The sequence below is a fragment of the Copadichromis virginalis genome, linkage group LG9, assembly GCF_057382275.1.
Source record: "Copadichromis virginalis isolate Kocher_CV1m ecotype Utaka linkage group LG9, C_Virginalis_male_GT1.1, whole genome shotgun sequence".
In the NCBI taxonomy this organism is placed as follows: domain Eukaryota; kingdom Metazoa; phylum Chordata; class Actinopteri; order Cichliformes; family Cichlidae; genus Copadichromis; species Copadichromis virginalis.
The window spans coordinates 25,190,919-25,211,217 of NC_140626.1; the positions used below are offsets into that span (position 1 = coordinate 25,190,919).

The 20,299-nt window shown below is 41.5% G+C and overlaps 1 protein-coding gene across 2 annotated transcripts; it reads left to right on the top strand.

Annotated features, from left to right (window-relative positions):
• The first annotated feature begins 95 nt into the window (after positions 1-95).
• Positions 96-19,917, top strand: pan3 (poly(A) specific ribonuclease subunit PAN3). Of its 2 annotated transcripts, XM_085468433.1 has the most exons (18): positions 96-933; positions 1,803-1,924; positions 3,051-3,123; positions 3,212-3,282; positions 3,443-3,587; positions 3,761-3,978; positions 4,288-4,392; positions 4,476-4,533; positions 6,151-6,312; positions 8,667-8,783; positions 8,921-9,022; positions 11,059-11,224; positions 11,514-11,601; positions 11,711-11,850; positions 13,265-13,394; positions 17,716-17,780; positions 17,864-18,002; positions 18,683-19,917. In XM_085468433.1, exons 1-18 carry the CDS (start codon positions 594-596, stop codon positions 18,821-18,823), a joined length of 2,382 nt encoding a protein of 793 aa, XP_085324559.1. In that variant the 5' UTR covers positions 96-593; the 3' UTR covers positions 18,824-19,917. The 2 variants fall into 2 exon arrangements, with proteins under 2 accessions (XP_085324559.1, XP_085324560.1); XM_085468434.1 differs by lacking the exons at positions 96-933; positions 1,803-1,924 and adding an exon at positions 2,038-2,313.
• The last annotated feature ends 382 nt before the right edge of the window (positions 19,918-20,299 follow it).

Here is a 20,299-nt window from a genome sequence, read left to right on the forward strand (position 1 = left end):
AGAGAGATATTGTATGCATGCTGGGAAATATTTGTTCCATCATCTAGTAAGACCAAAAATAAGAAGTAATTTCTTTTTTCTTTCTCTTTTTTTTAAATTTATTTTAAAATGTTTTACGATGTTGCAATCATTTGCTTAATTCTGAATGATAACCGCGCTAAAAAAAAAAAGATAATTTCCCCCTATATCTTTGTCAACATCGCAGATACCTCAAATTTAGTTTGCATCCATACAATTTGTTTTACCCACAATGCACAGCTATGCTAGCGGCTCTGTAGCACAGCACAGAGGCTGCGAGCGGAAAAAACAACAACAACAGGCTACTTTACGAAGGCAGCTGCATGGATAGCGTAAACAACCAAAGCAACAACGACGACCAGGATTTCACATGCAGTGATATTTCCTCAAACCAAAATGCTCCTTAGCCTTAGAATGTGAGTACTCTGGGATCTTAAGTGTTTTCCACCACCCGAAGTGACATTAACCCGCTCCTTTAAGTGAAAACTGGTTGAAAGCTAGCGGGCTAGCACGCTAGCTTCCTGCATCTCTATGTTTGAGCGTCTTCCGGCAGCAGTGGCGGCAGCAGCAGTGCCATGAACAGTGGACTCCCACCTTCAGCTGCTCCGCTCGGGGGTGCCGGGATACCCAATGTCAAGGTGAAGTTTTGTCGATACTACGCAAAAGACAAAACCTGCTTTTATGGAGATGAGTGTCAGTTCTTGCATGAGGATCCGTCCTTGGCGAGTTTGCCGCTGCACGGCGGCGGCGGCAGCCCTGTCCCGTTGTCCATGGCCGGGGGTGGTGGGACGCCAGCGGGGTATTCCCTTGGCGGCTCCGCGGCGGGCTGCCCGGGCGGTGGGGGCACCGGCGTGCCCAAGAAGAGTGAAACATTGGGGCCTGCGAGTACGTCTCTGGAGGGGCAGCTGTTAACCAGTGAGTACAAATGACTGTAAACCAAGGCCTCGTGCAGGGTGACTGACTGTGACTTTACTTTCGGGCCTCACGGAGCTTTGTTAAAATTTTGCCCGAGGATTCACTGAGGCCTCTCAGCGCCAAAACAACGTGGTTTACTTTTACTTGCCAGACATTAGCAAAACAGCCCAGCGTGCAACTAGCATATATCGCGCTCTTTAACTGTCGCCTCACAAGTTTTGACTACACGTTGTGTTACCAGTATCTTAAAAACACAAAACATGAGCCATGCTGCTGTAGCCGAGGAGGCCTGTTGTGTTGTGTGACAGCTGTGAGTGGGCAGAAATCCGCGTCCCACTAACGTTAGCTCCTGCAGCTAATAGCCAGCTAGCGTTAGCTAAACTATGTTTAAACTGACCACTTTAACTTATTCTACCTGTTTGGGTTTCTCCTCCAAAAAAGGAGAAATGAGTGTTTTTATCAGCACTTTGCATTTTCTTCTTCACTTAACTTAAAGTGAAGTTTAGTGTTGTTCTCCAAGTTGAGTCTTTTCTAACACTAGCCTACCTACGCTAACGGTTTAGTAGGCATTGTTTTTGTGTGTTGTGTTTTTGTGTTTAAGTAGCATGCACTTTGCAGTCGTGCATTAAAAGCTGCCCTGGAAGTATTACTAAAAAAGTTTGCTGGTGGTAGCTATCACCTTGGGTCAAGCTTCAGCTGCGGCTCACTGTTTACATGCTTTCAAACTGTGATTGGCTGAAGACGCGCTCACTTGTGCACACATTAGCATGAGTGCATTACATTTTGGACTGTGTAAGCAATTATCTCTAACTGATATGGTCTGGTTGCAGTCCTAATCTGCAAAACTCTGCTTTTATTGTCATCTACAGTCCCAGGGATGGAAGGCGCAACCCTGAGCGATGCCAATCTTACCAACTCTTACTTCAGCAGCAGCTTTATTGGGGTCAATGGATTTGGAAGTCCAGCAGAGCCTAAATACTCAATGATGCAGGTACAAGAGGGACGCTGTAGGTCTGTCACAGTAAATGTACAGTTAAACGAACTGAAAATGAATATATGCGTGTTTTGTTTTGCTATGTTAGGAATACAATGCCTATGAAATTCTGAGTTGATGGTATACCAGTTACATTTCTGTATTGAGTTTGTTGTTATTGCCCTTTCTTTTTTTACAGGGAAACATAAAAACAGCTTCACAATAAACCAAAGTCTTCAAGTTCTTCATCACTCCAACTTTGAACATTTAGCTACTGTGAAATCGATGTGACACAATAGGTTAACGTCAGCCACTGCCATCATTAAGTTTCGTCTTTTGCTGTTGGGAGTCATCGAGGCATTTACTGGCGGGTATATCGCTACATCCCCAGTCAGTGGTTTTCACATGTACGTGACTGGCAACATGGTTATGTTAGGGTTGAACCTTATTTCTTTTCTTTCTTTCTTTCTTTTTGTGCCGTATGCAATAACTTTACTAGTAGACAATGCCCTCAGGCATGCTTTTGAAAGTTCAGATGCTGCTAACGATCTAAACTTGACTCTGCAGGTAGACTGCGTTGCTTTTTGGCCAGTGTTTAATGTCATTGAGCTGCCTCTCCAGTGAGTCTCTCATCTTGCTTTTAGACCAGCTCTGAATCCTTTGTCTTGGACTGTGGCTAGTGATGGTAGTCCTTGTTCAGCTCTCTGGGAGATCTGTTGTGAGCTTGAGGGCCACTCAAACCAGAACCTGGAGCCAGGTGAAGAGCTGGTTCACGTGCTCCTATTTCAAGCTGACAAAATGCTACAGAGCAAAACAAAGAGTGACGTGACCAGCCCAAAGCAGTGAAGTTGGACTATATCCAAAACCCTGGCCTCATGAAAGAGGCAGCTGAATTTGTAGATTAGTTATTAATTTGACACCAACTACTTTGGAACTAAAACATTTATAGGTTTAATACAGCAACTGGCTACCAGCAGCTCCAACCTACCACCACAAAAAAAAGTTTTAGGTTTTTGAAAGCATAATTGGAGACTAAGGCCCTGCAGTTAAATTATTTTATGGTACTTCGTTGTATTTTGATGAACATAATTGGACAGCAGGGTGCTTTTTGTAACACATCTCCTCTGGATGCTGCTCTCCTTAGCGAATGACTACCAGCAGCAGCTCTCCCAGTCTTCTCAATGATGGTGCCAAGAACTTCAGCCACAGCACTCATGGTAAGCTGTATTGAGATATCTTTGGGGCACTAGCTGACACTCATCCACTGAAGTTTGGAAGGGGCCTTCAACACTTTGTGCTTTGCAGATCCAGTGAACTCCCCGACGTCCTCACTGTTCAGTGATTTTGGTGCTCTTAGCATTTCCCAAAGGAGAAAGGTGAGCGTACAAACATTGGGTCATAGCATTAAAGTTCTTTAAGGGTTCAGGATTACATTTTTATATAAGGAAGTACTTGAAGCCAAGATGAGTTAATTTGCCTCCAACAAGACTGATAGACGACTTTTAATTTTTCCATCGTTTTCATTTGTGTTGGCAGGCTCCTAACCCGGCAGCGAGTGAATTCATCCCTAAGGGAGCTCCACGTATGGCCAATATGGCTCAGTCCACTGTCCAGGCCTTCCCCTCACCTCTCTTTGCACATCCTGGTCTCAGCAGCTCCACAGCTGCTGCACTGGCTCCAGGTATGGGTTTTTTGAGAACTACCCTCTACCCAAACACTTTCTGTTGGGCTCAATTTTGTTTTTCATCTTTAGAAATTGTAATACTTGAGTTCGTGAGGGATTTCCCTCATATATTACTGTGAAATTAAATCTTTTCCTAAGAAACGTTTCTCATGTTCTGTCTACTTTTTCAGGAATGTCGTTGTCTGCGGGATCTTCTCCTCTTCACTCCCCTAAAATTACACCACACACCTCACCTGCTCCCCGTCGACGCAGTCACACCCCAAACCCTGCCAATTACATGGTGCCCACCACCGCGTCTGACCAGGGTGCACACATTATCCAGAAAGAGACTGTAGGGGGGACGACCTACTTTTACACAGACAACACCCCGGCACCAATGGCTGGGATGGTACGGATACACTGTGCATTCAGTCACTTTAAACACAACAAAATGAATATCACTTAAATCAGTCTGCATTTTTAAGTTTTGATATAAATATGAGTTATTTAATAGGCTTCATTGAGATGTAAATTCATGGCCTAATAGGGACTGTAATTTGGTTTGTTTTTTGTTTTTTTTGTTTTTTATGACATCACAAGAGTTTCATTCTCTCGCATTCATTTGCATAGCTGCCTGAAAACAATATTTGTATGCTCAGACTGGTTTCCATTTCTCAATAAATAGGAAGCTGTATTTTCTTTTTTCTGGTTGTTGCAGGTGTTTCCTACCTACCATATCTATCCCCCCACGGCGCCACATGTGGCTTATATGCAGCCGAAAGCCAATGCCCCGTCCTTCTTCATGGCTGATGAGCTTCGACAGGTATTGTCCTTGTTGACCAAACATTCCCCTTCTCTTCTCTGGAGCTTTATAACTGATGTCTTCTCCACTTGTTTCTTCTTCAGGAGTTGATAAACAGACATCTAATAACCATGGCCCAAATTGACCACTCAGAAAATCCAGGTAGAGCATCTACATTGTTGACATTATAAGGGATGCTTGTGACAACTGACCTTAAACATGCGCTTATAAAACTAAATGGCTGTTTCAGTGTTCTATTTTCTATATTTACATGTAAACAAACTAGCACTAGTGCTCATTGCAAGTCTGATGTAGAGTTATTCTGTCCTGTTAGTGTGCAATATGTTGGTTGTGGGCTCTGTGGGTATGTGTGTGTGTGTTGCTAAGATTGCAACTACCACAAACACAGCACGTCAGCAGTGCTGTGGAGCAACAGACAGCTTTTCAGTGTCTTCCTTAAGGCACGTGTTGGAAAGTCTGGCTCAGATTCAGTTTTAAAATAACTCAGGCTAGTAAGCCGTCATTTTTTGTTAATAGTTAACTCACTGGAGATGATGCCACACACGTTGCTTTTGATCACAAATCCTTGAGCTTTTGTAATAGAGTGAATGTCCGTTTCAGGCTGTCTTGTTTTACTTTTGGTTTCTGTCACGCTCCTACTTCACCTTCTTCAGGGACTTTTTTAAAAATTCTGCTGTGACTGGTTTTCACAATTATTCGAGATAGTTTACCGTCTGGGGAAAAGCTCTTGGTCACTAACAGGGAAAACAAGATTTCTGATTGTTTTGCAAACAAGCTTTTTGTACCACAGGAATATGAACTTTACAGTAAATTAAACCAAAAATCTTGTTTGTTGCCACTAGGGTTGGGCGATTGGACGAATATATCGACTATAGGTTGAGCCCATCGGCGATCGTTTTAACGAGGGCGATTTATTTATTTGCCCATGAACAAGTTTTCTAATAAGGATTTAGCTAATAGAAGCAGCCAACAGAAAAAATAATAATAGCGCTGTTTTAACAGCACCCTCTTTCATCTGCGAGCAAATGCACCCTCCTCAGAGCGCGCCCAAATGCACCCTCCTCAGAGCGCGCCCAAATGCACCCTCCTCAGAGCGCGCCCAAATGCTTGTTGATGGAGCTGCAGAAGCTGGTGATAGCCTAGCATACTAATTCGGATGGTGGACACGTACATGCTCATGTAAGTTAGTCGTGTTTGAGTACTTTGCTCGCACTATACGACTGCACAAGCGGCACACCACTTTGGTTACATCCTTAGGTTTACCGCTCTCATCCCAAATTGGTGACTTTATATATATTTTTTGTGCTGTCAGCGTTAATGTGCGGTCATCACGACTAACGGGATTAACAATTAACCCATCTGGAGCGCAGACTGAGTCAAAATCCTTGAAATGTCTCTGTCAACGCATTTTGGACAGTTTGTCCAAAGTTCATTCTGCGCTCCAGACGGGTTGAGCGCGTTAAAATTTTTAATCGTGATGATTGAATTAACGCTGACAGCCCTAATCTTTTTTGGAAATTAGTTTGTCCATCTTTGGACTTCTATCTTGTAAATGCGCAAATCAGTCTGTGCATGATTATATTGCTCCGCCTATCAAAAAGTGAATATATCACCCATTGTCGATTATTGGACTAAGGATTGTCGGTTGGAACATTTTTACATATCGCTCAACCCTAGTTGCCACTTACATTTTAAATCTTTACTTTTTGTGCAGTATGTGGTGTTTTTTCTCTCTCTAAAAATGCCTGTTTTTGGTAGATGTACCATCTGAGGTGGACAGCTATCACAGCCTGTTTCCCCTCGAGCCCCTTCCCCCACCAAACCGCATGCAGAAGACCAGCAACTTCAGCTACATCACCTCGTGCTACAAGGCAGTGAATAGCAAAGATGACTTACCGTACTGCCTGAGGAGGATACATGGTAAGAAATGTGGCCATCATATGCATTTTTCTCAGATGCCACACACCATGTCAGATAATCCTAAGAGTTGATTCACCCTCCCAATAGCCCAGTTTAATAAGCGAAAGAAGCTGTTCCAGCATTTCTAATATTGTAATGTTGTATTGTAATGCCTGAGCCTGGTTCTGCCAGAGGTTTCTTCCTGTTAAAAGGGAGTTTTCCTTCCCACTGTCGCCAAAGTGCTTGCTCATTGGGGGTCATATGTTTGTTGGGTTTTTTCTCTGTTTGTATTATTGTGGGGTCTCCTTTACAATATAAAGTGCCTTGAGGTTAGGGCTGCCACAAACGATTATTTTGATAGTCGACTAGTCACCGATTATTTTTGCGATTAGTCGACTAATCAGATCATCATCCATTGGACGTACAGCGTACAGCTTATTGCACCAGCAGCATCTGGTCTTATATAACTATCATTAGCTTACAGCTTGAAGTGTTTGTGCTAACTAAAAATAAAGACAAGATGATAGTTTATTAAATTTTAATGAAATTTGCAGATTGTTTCGGTGAAGTTTAATAAACTCCTTGCTTTCTAAAATATAACAGGACACCGGAGTATATTCTCCAGCGTCTCACACTTCTGATAATCAGCTGTCTGCTTGACGTTTATTCAGCTGTGCAAAAACTATAACTTTAATCTCAGCCAAACCGATTTACTCAGGAACAAATAAAATACTAAAGAAAGCCAAACAATAACATTTTTAAGTTATCTAAGTGACTTATATATATGTTTAACCTGACTAGCGAAAGACGGCGGTGGGTTTGAAAACGATTTGCCGGGAGTCCGGTGTTCTCACGGCTCTAGTTAGCCTTGCCCCCGCCTAGCTAACGAGCTAGTGGGTAACAGATGTCTCCGAAAACGTCGGAGCGCTTTTGAAAATATGCGGTGTCTTGATAAACTGAGCAGATATTTGAGGTTTACACAGCTACATTCTCGCCTGAAAATATGTTAAACGTTTATTTTGTGACCCAGAAAGAATAATAAGAGTAAAGTTAAAACTACTAGCTGCCGCCATTGTTGACAACTGCGCTGGGCTGCGCTATGAATTCTGGGACACAGCTTCTTCTTCTTCGGGGTTTAACGACAGCTGGCATCCTTGTACATGCAGTGCTGCCATCTTCTGTTTCAGTCCGTTATTACACTCTTAAATCCTACTACTCATTCCTGCGTCCTTTGTGATCTTACAAAGCTTCAAACGATGCGTCGACTATTAAATTAGTCGTCGACGATTTTAATAGTCGACTAATCGTGGCAGCCCTACTTGAGGTAACTGTTGTTGTGATTTGGCGCTATATAAATAAAATTGAGTTGAATTTAATTAAATGCTTTCATGGGTGCACTGCAGCTCTAAACTTTCAATACATTACTTGGGGGGAGCTGCGACTCAGTCTGACAGAACAGATTTTTATCTCGTAAGCTCTGTAATGCAACGTTTACTTAATGTCCAGTTGAGTTCATGTTAGAATAGAACATTCAATACCTGAGTGAATCCAGCAAGCAGGTGTAGTTCCACCTTCATGCTCTTTCCAGGATCTGCTCCTCCCCAAATGAGTATTTCTGTAACAACAGGCTTTCTAATCTTGTCTACTACATTTGGCCAATGTCCAGACCAGAGAGGTATACCCCACGAAAGTTTGAATATAGCTCAAACTTGTGAGTGTGTGAGTGTGACTGTGTGTGTGTGTGTGTGTGTGTGTGTGTGTGTGTGTGTGTGTGTGTGTGTGTGTGTGTGTGAGTGAGCAAGCTGGTTTGACAAAACCGAAACTCCCAGTCGGACAGTGGTTATCAGCTGTCTCTGTTAAGACGGCTTTCTGTGTCAGGCTCTGTTTTGTTTACATAAAAGGGAAGTTTCACATATCATCTGACACTTCTTCACAAAATAATCCCTATGAGTACCGCCTACTCCAATAAGAAGCATGTAAGATGAATATGATGATGATAGAGACCATATCAGCATTAACAGTAGAAATCAACACTGCTGGAAATAAGACAAGAGATGAATGCTATAGAAAATAATGTTAATATTGGGATTTAACTCACAGAGCAATAATTAATTAATGAATTTGATCAAATTATTTTAATGCCAAGGACGTTCTGAAACTTTAAACTCCATAGATTTAAACATGAAATGTTACCTTCCCACAGCCTAATAAAGGAGTTGTGGAAATTGCTTTAGTTTTATAGCAGATAAAACTGAATATTAATTTTATTGACTTGCATCGTGTGTGTGTGTGTGTGTGTGTGTTTTATGAGCTGCAATCCCAATCTAACATAAAATGAATGTCTTATAAATAATTCATATTTTTAATATGCAAAGGTTTCCGCCTCGTTAACACAAAGTGCATGATGCTGGTGGACATGTGGAAGAAGGTTCAGCACTCAAACACTGTAACATTGAGAGAGGTCTTCACCACCAAGGCCTTTGGAGACCACTGTGAGTGTAATCAGCTGTATTTGAACAGAAATTTTATATAGCTACATGATTTTAGACTTGCATTTTATCTGGTTACATAACTATATTTTATACTAAATTGGCTCAATGTTTTCTCACGCTTTTGTCTTCTTCCCCAGCTTTGGTGTTCTCGTATGATTTCCATGCAGGTGCAGAAACCATGTTCAGCAGACACTTTAATGACCCAGCAGCAGACTCGTACTTCACCAAAAGGAAATGGGGTATGCTGACTGTCCCTCCCTTCCTCGTCCTTTGCTACGAATAGGCCTAGCATCACCTCACACGCCTTTCTGCACTCCCTCCCCTTCACACATTTCGACTCTGTTTACTTGTTTGATAATGAGGTCATCGGCCCAAGTCTATTTGAGTGCATGCTTTCATGATTGCATTGCATGCAGTTGTGCTCATGCCATGCTTATAGGTATGTAGGTAGATGGGTTAGATTGTGCAAACAAATAATACATGATGTTTTTAAGAAATTCAAAGTGTCTAAAAATATGTTTTGGAGAGGGTTTTTTTGTGTTTTTTGAAGTCTTGTTTGGTAGCCTAAGCTGACGGTTGGCAAGCATGGGTCTTTGTGATAGACACACGGGGACTTGGAGGAAACTGTGGCTGAAACTGATCCTAAGGCAGGTGCTGTTAAATAGCCTGTATACAGGAATGACAGACAGAGGAAGCAGAGGCATTCAGACCTTGGTCTTTGTGTCATCCATTCCAAACACTGATAAGAAACCACAACAAATGAGATGTATATACAAGCACGTGTGTGTGTATATAACAAGTGTCTCTCAGATGCCTTTGCACACGGGTACATGATGATTATACACCGAAATACCAGATAATGTCATTTGAAGCCATTTCATTCTGGAATGGTCTTTAGTGAAACAAACAGGTTCCTTATTCTCACATGTTGCATTGTGGTTTGATTGTGTTGTACACACCCTAACGCTCTACTGCCTGACTTACATTACCCAATGCGAGTGGTTCACATTGGTTGTAAAACTTGCAGGGGGATTACGAGAAAGAAGTGAGTACTGCCCCGATAATAAACACGATTTCTAGAAACGGTAAGCGGTCTTGCCTTATGAGACGCTTGTTCAAACTGACTGAAACGAGTATTTTGATGAGTAAGAATTTCATTAGCGGTTCTCAGTGATGTAGTGAACTCGTCAGTTTTACGTAAAGTAGGCTTCCACAGTTAATCACATTTTAATCTCGGTCACAACTTTGGCTTCCCACAATTAAATGACCATAATTGACTGATATTAAAATTGCGTGCTACATCAATAGAACGCAAAGTAAGAGCAAATCCAAGTGCTCCTTAATCGTCTCCCATGACCCTAACAGCATGTGCTAGTCACAGCTGTTCCCTGCATCCGGTTGCTTGAAGTTTCCGGGATGCAGTCTGGCCCAGGAAAACTTTGTTAAAAGATCAATATAAGATGTAACAGGCCGTTTCAAAACAAAAATCAAATGTCAGGACTGGAAATACTTTGGCTTCAGTGCAAGTGATTTTTAAACAAGAATAAATCCTATGCAAAGCATACGGAGTTGTCTGCACCACAAAGCAACACAGCTAACTTACTCGGCTGTCTGAAAATAAACTGCTGACTAAATGCATGAAGGCCGGAAAGAAGCCTGTACAGCGCATCAGGGTCTCCATCAGCTCACAAAACCACACTGAAATCTCCAATGCCAATAACATTTGATGTGTGTCCACCAAACACATACATAACGAAGGCTTCAGAAAAGTTGTGGATGACTTTATCCTCCTGCGCAATTTTTCCAAATTGGTAAAACCTGCGCACAATGCAAAACCTCACAGGGATCTCACAGCTGTTGAGTGCTTTACAACTAGTTTAATGTGCATCCAACAGATGCACATTAAATGAATGAATGAATGGAATGAATTCCTTCATATTTTGTTTTTAGAAAATGCAATTAAGTCACTTCTTAACTGCAAACAAAGTTGCAATTAACAGGAATGCAGCATAGTGTAAAAGTAAAGATACAGTAAACAATATGTCATTGAGCTTCTTGATTTTATCAGGAATTTTTAGTTGTTTTCTGAGTCTGCACTGTCGCTGAGCTTGTTAATCTACACACTGAAGTTCATGCGTTTTTACTCGTATCAGACCTCTAAGAAACAGCTTGTCATGAAGATAAGGTTACTGAGGAAGTAGTCTGAGGTTTAGTTCATAAGTAATGTAAAACCTCACACCACTTTTGTGCAATAAAACTTTTTTCTCATGTGCAGGACAACATGAACCCCCTCCACCACGGCAGCACGCGGGTCTTCTCCCAGAATCCCTCATCTGGGCATACATCGTCCAGCTCAGCTCAGCCCTGCGCACCATCCACACGGCGGGCCTGGCCTGCCGTGTGATGGACCCCAGCAAAATTCTCATCACTGGCAAGACCAGGTATACACGCTATTCAAGTGTCTAAGCACATATTTCATTGTTCAGTATGGATATAAGAATCATAGCCTGTCTCTTATAACCATAAATGTCCATGTGTGAAAGAACATGAATTTATTGTTAAGCTCAGAGATGAAACTATGACTTAAGTGTAAAAAAAAAAAAAAAAAAAAAAATCTATTAAAAGCAAAAGAATATTTTCATTCAGCGCTTACGTTTTTCATAACAACGCTACTGTGCATGCACAACAAACGTGTATGTTACCTAATGCCTAATGCGCTAATCTTTGTAGGTTACGGGTGAACTGTGTTGGGGTGTTTGATGTCTTAACATTTGACAACAGTCAGACCAATCATCTTGCCCTTATGCCACAGTACCAGGTACTTTATCAGCTTCATGTGAAATTATTTTATTTTAGTACTGTCGTTCTGTTTTACTTCAAAAGCTGAGGAAGTGTGGTTAAAGTTTATTTTTGTGTCGTTTTTGTAGCAAGCAGATCTCGTGTCACTGGGCAAGGTTGTGCTGGCTTTGGCATGCAACTCCCTGGCTGGCATACAAAGGGAGAACCTGCAGAAGGCCATGGAGCTGGTGTCTATCAACTACTCTTCAGACCTCAAGAACCTCATTCTGTAAGGGGGTGGTGGTGTGATGTTACCCAGTTTGGGGGGGGGGGGACTAAAATGCCTGCACTTAATACCTGTTTTGGGTTATCACTGGTATCTGTAGCTTGGAGGAATCTTCAGTTTACTTCCCTGTTTTTTGGTGGTAGAGTGGCTAAGGTGATGGCAACCAGACCTAAATTAATAAAATGAAAAGTAAACAAGTCAGTTAACATTGTCCACCTAATTTATCTGTATTAGTCTAGCTTGGTGTGAGAGTCCAAAGGCTGCTACATACTGCTGTTATTTCCTTTGTATGTTCCTTATTTTACTGCCTGTTACACATGTCGCGTGTCAGTGTAGCTGACAAACTCATGCGATGTGAAACAATATTAATGGACGTGGCGGTAAACGCATTGGTTTTATCGTAAGTGCAATAAAGGCTTCTGTACATGTATTGCAACAAACACAACCACATTGAGACTGAACAAAAAAGTGTTGTCAACTCATTCTGACCACAATCCGTGGTTTAACTTAAACTATTTCAAAAACACAAATAAAAGCTGTCCGTGGGGCAAGAAGGGACTACTGAGCCTTTACTGTTAGCTTCCTCTATGTTATGTTAGCTCTACCACGAGCAATCAATGCACTTCTGCTGACAGGTATTGTAGCAATACCTGTCAGCAACTTTGGAGTCGTGTCAAACTTCTGTAGGATTAATTGTAATCGGAAATGATTAGAACATTTAAAAAAAAATCTTGACCTAGGATTCAAATAGTCAGATTTTATGCATTTCTCAGTGTCTGTGTTAGTCCTATGCAGTGTTTCTGTTATCTGAAAGACGTTTATCTTTATGAAAAAAGAAAAAAAGACGAGGTCTTCAGCACCTAAACATGCAATCATGCGATTCGTGTATTGAATAAGTAAGAAGAGCTGAGAAAAATATCTGCAGGGACTTTCAGTCAGTGTGACCTTTTTGTGGTGGTGTGAAGCTAAATAACCTTTGAAGTTTAACGGCCATTGACTTATCAGATCTGCGTCCTGTAAATGAAGTGAGAGTTGACCTCTTAATAGAACTGATGCTTTTATACTTCAGTAAATTGTGACATGCAGTATACTCAGGCTACTGTCACAGGTGGCATAATAACATGTCAGCTGAGTTTTCACTTAATTTTGTCTGCGTATAGATGAAATTAACCAAAACTTAGCATATAAGAGAAAGCTGGAATCTGATTGGTTAGTAGCGTTTGATCTTCTAATTGAAGCACTCACACTTGTGCTGTTTAAGGTTTTAGCAGTGTTTTATACCTTTTTGTCCACTTCTTGCACCTTATACTTAATGGTGAAGAAGAAAATGGCAGTGTGTAAAGAAACCGCCTTCTTGTGAGTGCAGTGGCGCCTGACCTGAACTCGCACGAAGGTAAATTGTTGCTGTGTTTTGCAGGTATCTGCTGACCGAACAGTCTCGCCTGCGCAGCGTCAATGACATCATGCCGATGATTGGAGCCAGATTCTACACACAACTGGATGCGTCGCAGATGAGGAATGACGTCATTGAGGAGGATCTGGCCAAGGTATGATGAAGGTTATGTTGAATACACAGAGAAGGTCTGAACAGAAAACGTGTCTGTAACATGAATCAGCCATATTGTTTACTCCATGTGCGGTGGATAAAAGGGGGTATTACCTTGGTTAGCAAATAGGGAAGTTGTGTGTGTGTGTGTGTGTGTGTGTGTGTGTGTGTGTGTGTGCGCACGCACAGGATGTTGTACAGTATATTGTGGACTTGTTGGAGCATCAATGTGTGAAACGCCCAACCCGACCCCATCTCAGTCTTTTTCTTTCGGTCAGGCCCCAGCTTCCTCTTCCGGCCTTGTCTCCGTGCTGACACGCCAAGTGAAGTAGCTTGTGGGGTTTTGTTTTTTTTTTGTTTGTTTTGTGTTTTTTGTTTTTTTTGTTTTTTAAACCTCCTAGCTGCAGACCCTGTTTACTATCTATTCTGAGTAGGTGTTATGAAAACAGAGTTCTTTAAATTTGAGTGATGTCAGTAATGTTTCATGAGAACACAAATGGTTCTCAGTAGTATGAGTTTTTTAGTCCAAACTCAGCTAATGACAGTATGTAGATGAAGCTGAATGCATGCCTGCGTGTGTAAAAATAGCAGTAGCCCCCTGCGTTTTCCTGGTCACTCTTATATTGTTGAAGAAAAGCTTTATTTGAAAGTTAAAAGTTTCATGTAAACCATTTTGAGTTTGTGGTTGCATCATTGTAACAGTGCTGCTGTGTTAAGTTACAGGTTGTTGTTGCTTCAGCCATGATGCTGCTTTTAAAGACACTCGTTAATCTTTAATTTAGATTCTAATTTGGTCATTTTGCCAAGAAGCACTCATTGTTTTGTTTTCTTGTGATGTAGATGTAGTAATACAAATACAGCTGGTATCTATCACTGGTACCCATGCTTGATATTTTTAGCCATCTGGAACACATCAGATTGAATGATTTTGAGGTAGACAAAGGAAATCTCATGTTTGGCTCTGCTTGCAGCTGTAACTGTTCATCAGATAGGGAGAGGGTTAACAAAATGAAACAGACACTGTTCAGTCAACTCCAGAGACCCCCCCCCCCCCCCCCCCGCCCCCCTCCAAACAATGTATCCGTAGCAGTATGTTTACAGTAAACGGTATGTAATTTAAACACTATGGTTATTTGCTAACGATACAAAGAGGAGATTTGAAATGTTTTTCTCCTAAACTGTATGAACTGTGTGAATTAATTGCCAGCAGGATCTTTTAACAGAAGCTTGGACAGAGCATTGTTTGCACCTCATTCTTTTAACAGGTCCCTGTAAGCTTTTCATTTGCCTCAACCTCATTCTTTCACAGTATTTCAGTTTGTAATACCTCAGTGGTAAAAGGATGGGTGAATTGCCGTCAACCCGCTGGGCGGGCGAGCAGTTTGGACAGCTAAGTTTATGAATCCGATAACTGGACAGCCAGTCAGCGCAGGAGCTTCAGATTCATACCATAGGTGCATCTACTTAAATTTCTTGGATGTTTGAATCTCAGTAACTTGAATCTCAAGCTCAGAGTAAGTTTTCTGAAAATCTTGTGACTGCGATAACTTGAGAACAAGCGGACGTGCAATTTTGAACAGATGCACAGGTGTGTCTACTAGAAGGCTGAGGGGGTAGCACTGGTGGTTGTTTTTATTTTTTGTAAATTAACGCTTTTAAGTGCGACAGACCTGAACTGCAGTCAGCCCTGATTTAGGCTTCTGCAGTGAATGTCTGTAGAAGCTATGATGTAGCCAGCGTAAGTGGCTGGCATTTATGCTTGTGTAGCTGCTTTGTGTGTTAATTACAATGTGATTGTGTCCCGGTTGTTTACATGTGGTGCCAGCCGATGGAAAGAAATACAGTTCCTGGGACGTTTGTTTGTTTGTTTATTTTTTTGTCCCTCTAGTTTTTCCTCTTCTTTGTTCATTCCCTCGCATCCATTCTGATCATTTGCTGACATTTGTGAGTTCTTATATTATTATTTTGATTACTATCCCTTCTACTGAGACAGACGCGTAATGTGGTTTGGCATTGCCTTACTGAAAAAACTGCCCCATAAACCTATACATGTCATTTGGTATTGGTAGTATCGTCACAGATGTGCAAGTTACCCGTCTTGTGCAATAATGCAGCTCCACACAGTCATGAAGACTTTGCTCTAATGGCAGGCAAATTCAGCCTGAAGAACTCAGCATCTGTGATTTGCAGAAAGAATGTCTAATGTTGATTAGCCAGGCCACAGTAGAGGTAAACACTTCACTTCAGAGAAGACAGCAGCGTTTCTGGATCTTGTTATTACAAGTTCTTCCATTTGCATGGTTTTCCGCTTTCCTTTTTAGTCAGTGTGGCCTGAGTGGTGTTGAGCCTCGATATTTGCATGTGTCTGCATTTGCTGAATTTTTAAAATTATTTATATACTAGACCAATCTCTGACCAAATCCCCAAATTCTTGTTTCTCAGCATCACAGTGAGAAAAACCACAGTTTTTCACAGACTTTTTTAAAAGACTATTGACTATTATTAACTCATTTTTTTTTAAGCGGCATGAAACTATTCCGGTCTTTGTCCCCAACATCATCGAAACTTGTTGCTGGTATCAAATTCCAAAACGGCAAATATTTATTATGAATCAGTTCCTTAGTTTCGGCGTTTTGGATGTTCTCATTTTCATTTTTAAACTCTATATATAGTTCAAATAGATCATTGCATTCTGTTTTTATTTCCTTTTAGGTTTATTGGATCCTGAAAAAGTTTATTTTTTTGTTAGTGTTAGTAGTAGTTTTCTTCTGATTCAGTTAGTGGACACAGAAGCTAGTCTGAAAATACTGTTACAGAAAAATGAATCCTGAATACATTTTCAAATGAGCCGAAATGATTGGCCAGTTGATTTTCAGTAATTGTCGCTTTGTCCAACAGTGAAGATACAGTTGACAGGGTGAGACAGAGGAAGAAGAGAAAGGAGAGGCAGGAATTAATTATATCTGCAGACATGAAGGTGAGCTGTAATTTGCTGCAGTGCAGTAATCTGTCATGGAGTGAGCAACATCACGTTTTCAACAACTTTAGGTGCAGATTTAAAGTTACAGTACGCGTTGGTGAAGAGTGTCTAGCATTCTTGGGCTTGGACACGATGTGAGAGTGTAAACAAGCTGTTTTTCAGAGGAAAGGTGTGAATTTTGGGACACTCAAGCATTCACTGGCATACCATTAGTTTATAACCATCTGTTGTTGTTTAGCTGGCCTGTTGTCAGCTATCCAGAGATGAGAGGGTCCCACGTGTAATCTGCTGCCAATAAGTAACTGCGACAATATCTGGAATAAGCAAGCATGTTTATGCCTGTTTTTGTTCATTTGTGCAGTTCAGGAGATAAGGGATGAGGTGGAAATGAGGGAGGATGTAACAAGAAGGAGATTATTAAAATATACATGTACAAGTGTTAAAAGAGATGTTCGTGCGTGTGTGTTTTTTTTTTTTTTTTTTTTTTTTTTGTTGTTTTTTTTTTTGGGGGGGGGGTGTTTAAAGCTATACTACATGTATCGCCAGTCTCTAGCCACAGACAAACAGGGAAATGGCGACGTCTATCTCAGCATGACATGACAGCATGGCAACTTCCACAAACTGGCACCTGCTCGCATTTATTTTTAATGGATTATTTAAGTTAAAGATGTTTATGAGAATGCATCGCATAATTCCACCCTAATCAATGTATATTTATGAGTACATCATTCTTTTCTCTATTATGTGGATTAGGTTGGGTGGTTTTGATGTGTAGGAGCCATGATGTAGGTGTAATATTGGTTTACTTCTGTCTTGCACGTCTTTGATTTCAGAGAATTGTTTTTTGGGTTCACTTTCAGTCAGAGGGAAGTATCTTGTAGACCCCGTGAGAGAAAACGGAGCTCAGCACCATGTATGGGCAGAAAGTCAACAGCAGCGGTTTCAGTTTTTGGAAGCATTCCTTGCAGGGGGAACCTGAGCTTTTGATTTGAAATTGGTGTTTTATAAGAGAAAATCCCACTGGAATATATGTTTGTTTATTTATTTATCTCCCTGCCCCACCCATCAAATTTAAACCCCCTCTCATTTGGCCCATATTCATTGCACTTAACATCTGTACTCTGTTTACAGCTGCAGGAATGAAAATACAATTTAAAGCAGCATTCACTGCATGTTGGTAATGAGTGGGGAATTTTACTGCCTGCTATCGCCACTAGTGGCAGAGTATTTTTCTCCTCTGGTGTTGCTTTCAACGTTGCTTCTTTCAACTGAAAGAAAAATGAAAATTTCTGGTGCAGACAAATAAAATTGGCCCCCCTGTTTTGTTTTGTTTTTTCTGCAGGAGGTGCAAAATGGCCGACTCTTTCGCCTGCTGGCCAAGCTGGGCACCATAAATGAACGTCCAGAGTAAGTACCACTTGTTGAACATTGCATCATAGTGTGTGATTTATTTCTGTTACAACTGCATAGTCTTGTGTTGTGCCAATCAGATTCCAAAAGGACCCAACGTGGTCAGAAACAGGCGACCGGTACCTGTTGAAGCTTTTCCGGGACCACCTGTTTCACCAGGTGACAGAAGCGGGGACGCCCTGGATTGACCTCAGCCACATCGTCTCCTGCCTCAACAAAGTCAGGGAGCTTTCTTTTTTTGGTCTCTTTTAATACTTTTGTTTTTAAATAAGCAGATATTTGATAAGTTGTGCACTTCGTGGAACTATTTAATGTGTACAAGTTAGGCAAACATGCACAGCAGCCCAATTTTCTGTTAATGCTTCAATAGCATAGGCTAAAATCGCACATCAGTGTGCCCAGTGACTGCAAATGGAAGTTAAAAAAAAGATTAACATGTTTTACAGTGTAGCGATTTTCCAAATTTCAGTTCCAAAACACTGAATTATACAGTATGTCAGTCCGAACCAGCACCATACATGTGTAGATCCTTTTTAACCACCAGCTTAACTTCCTTGTCAAACTGTCACCGTTTTTCTTAACACTTTAGTTCCTCTTTTCACTTCATTAGCCTGAATCTAATTAAAGCTGTGACTTTTCGCAGTTACAGCCTTTTCATTTGAGTAAACTGTTGTATGAATAGCTGCACTCACTGTTAAATTTGTGTCAGATAGTCTTATCCTGTTATCGGTGCACCCACATGACCTTGTGACTTGCAAAAGCGATCCCAACTGATTGTCAAAACAGTTGCTTTTCTCATAAGAATGAATTGCTTTTGTATGCTAACTGTAGCAAAACAGAAAACAACACTTACAAAATATACTTTTTTTTAAAAAGTTCTGTTTCTTGTGTTCATTTAGCTGGACGCAGGCGTTCCTGAGAAGATCAGCCTGGTGTCTCGGGACGAGAAAAGTGTCCTGGTTGTGACCTACTCGGACCTGAAGCGCTGCTTTGACAGTACCTTCCAGGAGCTGCAGGCCGCTGCATCCGGCTCTCTGTAGCGCCGCTTTCAGGCCCGGCAGGGTGGAGTTGCCGGGACCTGGAGCACATTTTTGCACTACAGTGGAGGACCAGGCTCAAAGAGATGACATCAGCATGGCAAAGGCAGCGGGGCAGGGCTTCGTGAACCTCAGTCACATACACTGACCCTGTCCACCAGGAAGGCTTTTCTAAAATGTAACTTTTCTTTTTTAGTTTTCTTAAACCCCACAGCTGAAAGTTTAAAAACAAAAGGAGGAAAACAAAAGTTTAAGGACAAACATGGAAGCTGTGACGAACACATATGATGACATTTTTTTAAGATTTGGGGAACAAAGTGAGACACAAAACATGACGTTTTGAACTTTTCCTGCTTTTATTGTTTGTTTCTACAGCTGGGGTTTATTTTTCTGAGGAGGATGCACTAAGATTTTAATTTTTTTGTCAAGTTTTGTTATTTTTATGAATATGTGTGAGTGGCCTACAGGGTGAACAGAGAGCTAAAATCACACATGGACATAAATTACCAGAGCAGACTCGGAATTGAAACAAAAACAAAAAAAAAGAAATCTAGCTTTCTACTGACTGCATCTTTCTTCCGGTTGGAGACCACACCCCTTCATTCTGAAGCACTTGGAGACGGGAGACACCACTCAAGGCTTTCATTGGAGTTGGACAGCTAACTAGCTTTAGCCTTGGTTGATGGTTCCCTTTTGACAAAAGGAAATAAAACCACTTGGGTAGGGCGGGAAGGGTTTGTAAAACTGGAAAACAAATAAGGTTTTCAGACATTTTGGTTCAGGAGATTATGGAATTTGGATTCATTTGCAGTGGGGTGGCATGGAATGGGATTTGGGATTGGGTGGGTGGAGACTTGTGGTGTCTATGGGCACTCAGGAAGAGGTGTCTTCTCCTGGGGTAGTGTGAGATGGGGTGGGGTGGGGATGCGTGGTTTCTGTTGGCACTGAGGAAGGGGTGTCTTCTCCTGTTGCCGTCTACCAAGTGTTTGTTTCATATGCAGCAACCACCTTTGGTCAATGGACATGGTCGTGGCATCTACCGCTCAAGGAAGGGTCATTTTGGCTGTGCTACCCAACACTTGGGTGTAGCCCATGGGTGGAGCCATAGCTGCCTCTTTGTGGAATGTCCTTATTTGGTCCCACACCTATCTTCTCACCTCTAATGTCCCTTATATATGTCTCTTTCTTACTGTTCCCTCTTTTTCCATCCCTTTTATCCCAAACTTCACCTCCCCTCAGGGTGTCTGGGCCCCTCTACTTTTGAGAAAAAGCAATGCTTTTGTGACTTTTTCCCAGCTGTTTTTTTTCTTTGCTCAGTTGTTGTGCAGGAATGCATGATGGGAAATTGGGAGGGCTGTCAAGTTTTCTTTTTTTGCTTTTTTTTTTTTATTCTGTGGACCAATTCCAGCAGGGGTTTAGGTAAATGGGAAGGGGATGGAGGGCGAAGGAGGATACAAACAGGGCACCACCTGTAATTTG